The following is a 7879-nucleotide window of genomic DNA, read 5'->3' as shown; positions in this document are numbered from 1 at the left end:
GATTTTCATAGCATGGTACATGGGAAACAATTCTAATCTATGAATGATACCATTGAAATTTCCGGCCAGCTCTGTGATAATTATATACCCATCCAGAAGGTTTTTGAGGCAGTTTCTGCCTGTCAATCATTTTGCGCATACACAGCAGGCACTCCATACTTTCTCACTGTAAAAATTACCATTTTCTTTTCTTTTTTTCAAAGTTGTAAATAAAAGTAATATTACAGGAGGATGTTTTCCAAGAAAATACCGCACATTTATACTTTCATGTTTAATTCAGTGGTGTCACTTGCATTTATTTGTATTAACTTAGTTATTTTTATTTTTATTTTCTACACAATTGTTCGAGTGTGATCTCTCTTCCCCATCTTTATCGTCTTCATCTTCCAGTGGCAGGTTCAAATCTGCTCCAGTAGCCTTGTGTGTAGCAGGACATTTAATGGTTCTATCTATCTATTCTCTCTCTCTCTCTCTCTCTCTATATATATGTGTGTGTGTGTCTGTGTCTGTATGTGAGTATATTTTACACACACACACACACACACATATACATATATATATATATTATATATACATACATATATGAAGAGTTCAGATGCAAAAGCCTCTGCCATCTAAGTGCCATCTGAACTTTTCATTTAAAATTAGGATTTTTATCAAGCTCCTATGCTTAGGTTGAGTCATTTTACTTAAATTTCAATGTGCAGGTCCTTTTCCAGGCTATTAAAATGAAATAACTGAACATAAATATAGGAGCCTGATAAAAATCCTAATTTTAGATGAAAATTTCAGATGGCACTTAAGAGGCTTTAGCATCTGAAATCTTCATATATATATTCATATATTCACATCCAGTAGGTCGTCGCAATGCAGTTGTTCAAAATTTTCATGTTGGGGAGATAAACATCGGAAGACATCGGTAGAACATTGGAAACTGACAGCTCCCGTTAATGATTTGCTTGAGTTGTACTTAATAGTGAGCGGCCTAGATGCTGGTTTGGGAAACAGGCGTTGCTCCAATGTTAAAATACCATTTCATGGAGAGCGATTTATCAGGAAACCCAACCTAAATCAGTTCATTTAGTTCACAGAGGTGGGATGCCCTGTGATTCACACAGATGGAGAAGTGACTGCAAAGGAAGGAACTTAGGGCGATGTTATTCATTTTGAGTGTGTATCTTCTGACAAAAAGCTAGACGGAAATAGTGACATTCATTGTACGGAGAACGGCGTTTGCAGCGGGCCCGTTCCAAAATGCATAGGTTAATAACAATTTCTTGATTTATTTAAGGGTCAGTTGAAATGCTCAGAACTAATCCTGGAAACATCGTTGGCACGGATACAATCCAAACATACACAAAGCAGTAATCATATGTGCTGTACATTTTTTTTTACATACTTGACATCTATTTGAACTTAGCTTTCCATTATGTCTTTACAGTTACTTGTAAGCTTGAGGTGACGGAACCTGAAGTAATAAGAACCATCCCAATGGGAAAAACTGATTTCAAAGCTGGAGAAATGGTGGTGATTATCTGTTCTGCCAAAAACCAGCTCTTTAATAAACAGGAAACATTTACTTGCACAGACAATGGGAAGTGGGATTACAAGCCTACTTGTAAGGGTAAGATTGTAGAGAAACACTTCAGGATTTACTGCTGAACTCACTGCGTTACCAAAAGCATTCGAATCTTGTTTCAGAGAGCAGATGTGAAGCTCCAATCAACCAGCACGTGTATCTCCCAAAATATTACTTTAGTGGAGATCTGAAACTGGGAGAAAAGAGATCGTACAGTTGCGAGTCTGGATATCGTAAATTAGCTGAAGTGGTCACATGTACACGAGACGGATGGGCACCAAAACCACTGTGTGCTGGTATGTTCTGTCCAATGTTAAAATCTTCAAAATGTCGTATACATTTAAATTCTATGATTATGTGGATGTTTGTTTGTTTTTCAGAAATGATGTGTAATCCGCCAAAAATTCCAAATGCAGAGATTGTGGGACAACAGAGAGCAATCTACAGAATCAATTCAAAAATACAATATAAATGTCGTCCTGGATTTGAACCAGAGGAGCCTGTAGAAATCACTTGTGATCCCCAGGGCCAGTGGACGGGCATACAGCAATGCTCTGGTATCTTACAGCTTGATTTTATTTGATTACTTTTAACTTGTAAGATGCAATATCAATTCGGATTGAATGATCCATGTTTCAAGTGAGCAACTATGACCACATATTAGCATAATACTAATAAAAATGACTACCGTTAAAGTATTGTTGAGTATTCAAAAATAAAATTATCTTCGTATACAGATGGTACCTGTCAGGAGCAAGAACTCAAAAATATAAAAATTATATTTGGGTATCCGAGCATCGCTTTACCTTATACACCTGGACATATCTTGGTTTTTCGATGCACTGATGACAACATGAGGTTTTACGGCCAACGTGCAATTGAATGCCTGCCAGATGGGAGGTGGAATTACCCATATCCACAATGTGGAGGTACTGATATATTCCTACAGCTTTGTTATATAATGTGTTATACAGGTCTATAAATCAGAAGGAAAGTGTTAATCAAATTTAATTATTTTCTACTATTGGAACTACCATCAACACTTAAACCTTACATTGAACTAATTGTATCTTGTATATGTTTTGCTTCCTCTAGGAAAGGTTCAGTGCTCCCAACCAACAAAGAACTTGCAATTTGTGACACTGGCAGATGAGAAAACTGAATACAGCAACTTTGAGATACTGCAATACACATGCAAGAAACCTTACGATCAAATTCCAAGAGGAGTTTTGATGTGCCAAAATGGAAAATGGAACGGAACGTTTGATTGCAAAAGTGAGTCGGCAATACATTTTGCTGTTAGAAGTTACTGCGGAAAGATCTGAGACATAGAAACATTCTCACAGAAACACATTATTGGAAAATCGGCTACTTCCCTCTTCCGACGTTTTAATTATGAGTCTGTCATGTTCAAGGCAAGTGCTTTGTTGTCTGAAAGAACAGGACTCATGGCCCATTAATAAGTTCATATCTTGCCTGTTTCTAGGTGCAATCTCATTAAAGCCAAAAAGTATAAAAGATATTTAGTCAGTATCCAAAAGGATTTGAATCAAATGTATCATTCCATTCATAAGTAGAAATATTAACATTAGACAATATAGATATTAAGCTTGCTGACAATTCTGCAGTTTCGTTGGAATAAATGTTATATTCGCTTTGTTCAATACATAACGTCAAGAGAAAGCAATGTAGATTCTGAAGGGAAAACAAATACAACTTTACAGAACTAAAGCTATATTTCTGCCATCAACTCCAAAGGCATGTGAAGGCAGCGTCAATCCAACATTATAGACTATTTTCTGATGTGAGAACCCTAATGTGTGTCAGTATATTGAGTGTATTAGTATGTATATTGTGCATTAGCTCAAAATAAAAATTTCTTAAAATAAAAATAATGGTAATTAAACAACCCAGGACAAAAATAAAAATTACTCACAGCTCTTGGCTAAATACCATTTGTAGCATTAATAAAGATTTTTAAATATTTAATTTATTGAGTGAAGAAGGCTATACACTTATTTTATATTTGATTATTAATGGAAATAATAACTGAAACATGATTAGAACATGAGGTTACGTAAGTCAACAAAATTATTCTTTTTTATTTTATTTTATTTATTTTTTGTGGTGTGACCAATTACATTTTAAATGGGTCAAATCTGGCACAAGCCCCACCGGGCCAGTAGAACCTAAACTTAGCATTAAGCCCTGCTCTTTCTAATTTAAAATGTGGAGAATGCTAGATCTAACAAGCCAAAGCAACTGCTGAAAATAACCATCGTTTTTACCCTTCAAGTAAAAAAAATGTGCTTAAAAAAATCAATGACAGCTTTAACTTGTCAAGTGTTCATAAGCAATGTTATTATAGTTTAGCTTTTTTAAATTAGTTTTTATTTTAATATTGTTTTACTTATATATATATATATATATATCCTTTTCATAGTTATTTTCATGAATGGTTTTGTTAGTTTTGGTTTAGTTTTCATTTTACAAACACATTTCTATTTAGTTTAGATTAGATTTCATTTCAGTTATTGTTTTAGTAATTATAGTTTAGCAGCTAACAGAACACTTCTAATGTAGACTAAAGAAAGCAAAGCAAGACATTTATTTTCAGCAAAATGTAATGTTTGCACAGTTTACAGTTAACTCTTGATAAAAATAACATCTGTTTGAGATGCAAAAAAGAATCAAACAAATGCACCTTAAATGTACACAATACTTGATGAACGTGTCTGAACAAACATACATATTAAAGATTAAATCTTTGCGTTTGTGTGTGTGTTGGATATTAATTTAGCAAAAACAGACTAATACAATCTTAAAGGTTTCAAATGTGCATTTGTGTAGTGTTAATATTACTTGCACTAACAGACTAGACCACAATCTTCAAGTGTGTGCATAGTGTTCAATTTTACTTTAAACAAACAGACCAGAATAAAATGTATTTATCAGTTAACTGATGTTGCTGTCATCCTCAGCTAACCTCACATGCATAAAGCGCCATCTACAGGTAAATGTATTTTACACCCTTTTTGTTTTAAACTAAAACACGTCAGATTTTCCGCCACGGGATGAGAACTTATTTATTACGAAACCAAATACTTATTTTTGATCATTATTATTTTATTTCAGTTAGATTTTCAATAACTCTTGATTGTTTCGTTTCATTTGTTCAAAATTTTACATTTTATTTCAGTTAACGAAAATGTTTTCGTCTTAGTTTCAATTTTCGTTTACGAAAATTACCTTGCTTAAAAGTGACCTTGTTGAATGGGATAATTAGCTGCTCCTCAGGTGGCTCCTTTTTGTCTCCATGTTGTACATTAAATTTGTGAAATGCATACCAATACCCATGGGTTATCTCTTACATACGGAGCCCCGCTGTAATGGAGTTAATGCAGAAGTCGATGAGAACTAGACAGTGAAACAAACACTTGATAAGGCAGAGTAAACTGGCAACACTTCACAAAAATGCAATGTGGTGGCAAAGTTAACATGGCTGCCAAACAGGAAGTAGCTGCAGAAAAAGAGCTCACAGTCAAAACTCAGGCAAGAGCCCCCTCTGCTGGCCTGGCGTTACACCCGCACATGTCATTTAAGGAAAACATTTATAAATCGTGTGAACATTTTAATAATTATTTATTATAATTATTTACCTACTCATCTCATACAACAGTTCATTAAGAATTTAATATTGTATTATTTTAGACAATGTTGTCTGTTTTGATCAATTTGCCAGCCAGAAGATAAAGACAATACAGAATTTTTCATCTCCGAGCAACCCACAGCAACATTTCATTTCTTAATCCACATTTTGAATGAATTGGGCATGTTGAACCATTGGCATATGTTTTTTTTTATTATTATTATAATTTTTTTTATTGTATATGTGCATATGTGTTGGCTTTGAAGTGGCACTGCACAGACTCATCATTGTGTGACATCAACCTATGAGAGCGATTCTAAAGCACAAGGAGTCATCTGCTCTCTACGCTCTTGTGGTACTTTGATTTCACACATCGATCGGTCGGATGGTGATGATCTGTTTCAAGTCGAACAAGCCTAATGATTCAATGAACCATTCATAAAGAACCATTTACTTCACTCCTGAATTAATCAGCTATTTGAACAAATCAAATGAATGAATAAATGACTCAATGACTTAATCATTAAGACATTTACCACCACCAGCTGGCGGTTTTAGTTTATTATTTAGAGTATTATTCCATTAAATAAATAATTTCACATTTTCACAGTAATAATAATAAAATTAAGAAAATAAACTACTTTAGTTATAGTTCACCCAACCAAAAATTAGAATTCTCTCATCTTTACTCAGATGGTCCAAAAGAGTAGGCTATATGTAATCAATTTTATCAAACAAAATATTTCTTGCTGAACATACTTTTTGTAATGCCTGTTTGATGCTTTACACAACACTTACTTTAAATTATCTGTTGGGAGTAATTTCTCCAAATTTGATGTGTGATTAATTCAATTAATTAATCACCACATCATGTAATTAATTAGATAACCATTTTTGTCTAGTCTAAATATATAGTCTAAATATATTTGAGCTATACTCCTAGAATCCGTGTTTTCATTATTATATGGTAGAGGGCGCTAGTACACATCTTCTGCACAGAATAAAAAATAAATAAAAAAACAGATGAAGAAAAAACAAAACAACAGATGAGATCCTTAATAGAGACATAGCAGTATACTTAAAGTATGATGTAAAGTTTACTTAAAAAAAACTTATGAGTATACTTGCAGCACTACAAGAATACAGATTTTTGTATACTTGCTACATAAAGTATACTTAAAAATATACTTGCACTTTACTTAAGTATACGTAATAAAATAAACTTGAAGTCCAGTTTTTATTAATTTTTTTTTTTCCCTGTATGCCATGTGCAGGGCTCCGTACATTCCAAAAGGATGATGCGTAAAAACTTGAATGGAGATTATAATGCTGGATGTATAATGGATGTAAATGTAAATGTGATATTGTTATTTTTGTAGGTACGATCTGTCCACCTCCTCCATATCTTCAACATGGAGACTACAGCATCAACAGTGCAAAAGATGAAGTGATCACAGCAGTATCTTACGCTTGCCAGTCTTACTATGTGCTTACCAAGCAACAGGATGTTTATAAGTGTGTGGATGGGAAATGGGAGACCCCTCCAAAATGCCTGAGTGAGTCATTTTTGTCATTTTAATTTGTGATAGATTTGTATTGTTTTTCATTTTATGTTTATGCTTGACTCTGTCGTAGGACCTTGTGAAATTGATGACATTGTTGAGAAGTACAATCTGCAGCTTCCTAAAGAAAAGGTCTACATAAGGCATGCTGAAAAGTATAGACTGAACTGTAGAGATGGGTGGAATACTGGAAGTGATTTTAAACCTTATGTGGATGTGTCGTGTTCCAACGGGAATCTGCAGATTGACAAAAGTTGTGAGTATTGTTCCATTTTCAGAACCTGAATTAGTCATATTGTTAATCTATACAATTATTGATTTGTTATTTATTTGGTTGTTTCTTTAGGTAACTAACTATTTACTGGAGTGGTGACTGAGGTACCCCATTAAGTAAAAGTTACAAATTTATTTTTATACAAAAGAAGACATCCCTAAAAGGAGGTAATAAGAGATTTTATTAGGTTTAACTCACTTCTGGTATAAATTTGCCCCGTAATATATTTAAGTATCTACTGTCAGTTATTAAGTTCAGACAAGCTGTTCTCAGAAGACTCATGTAAATCTGTAATATTATTGCAGTTTTTAATGTGTTTGGTAGGCCATTTTTTTGTACAATGTGATCATGACAAACTATCAATATCACACGAAATTTCTCACAGGAACCACTTGGTGGTAGAGTTGCTTCACGCTTTTTGGCAAAGCACTAAGACAATGTAATCATAACATTATGACTTTTTGTAAGGCTGCTATGTGAAAAACTCTATACAAATAAATTTGCTTGAATTAGCCATATTCCATTGATTGTTTATTTAGTGAAAAAAAGGTAACAGTAACTGATCTTCAAGAAGTAACATAATTGGTTTTCTACTGCATGACAAATAGTTGTCACAAGTACATAATGTTTCATTCATTTTTATAAAGCGATGAACATTCACTTTAATTTCAGCCTTCAACCCTGTTACTGAATCTATGAAACAGTGATCAAATTAATAATTTTCTTTCATTTATATGGAGCTTATCAAACCTTTGGTCCAAAGCTACTGCAGCACCTGAGCTTAATTTTATGGGAAATGTAAAACCTTGTTGCTT

At 33.6% G+C, this 7879-nt stretch overlaps 1 protein-coding gene across 1 annotated transcript in view; it reads left to right on the top strand.

The window, feature by feature from the left end:
* Positions 1 to 7582, top strand: part of cfhl3 (complement factor H like 3) — an 8656-nt gene extending 1074 nt beyond the window's left edge. The window contains 9 exon segments of the mRNA XM_052539545.1: positions 1092 to 1262; positions 1442 to 1624; positions 1702 to 1875; positions 1960 to 2136; positions 2317 to 2508; positions 2675 to 2854; positions 6608 to 6784; positions 6864 to 7046; positions 7137 to 7582. Of these exon segments, the coding sequence (XP_052395505.1) occupies positions 1092 to 1262; positions 1442 to 1624; positions 1702 to 1875; positions 1960 to 2136; positions 2317 to 2508; positions 2675 to 2854; positions 6608 to 6784; positions 6864 to 7046; positions 7137 to 7144 (1445 nt within the window). The 3' untranslated portion in view covers positions 7145 to 7582.
* The last annotated feature ends 297 nt before the right edge of the window (positions 7583 to 7879 follow it).

Source organism: Carassius gibelio, chromosome A22 (genome assembly GCF_023724105.1).
Source record: "Carassius gibelio isolate Cgi1373 ecotype wild population from Czech Republic chromosome A22, carGib1.2-hapl.c, whole genome shotgun sequence".
Classification (NCBI taxonomy): domain Eukaryota; kingdom Metazoa; phylum Chordata; class Actinopteri; order Cypriniformes; family Cyprinidae; genus Carassius; species Carassius gibelio.
This window is presented reverse-complemented; position numbering and strand designations above follow the sequence as displayed.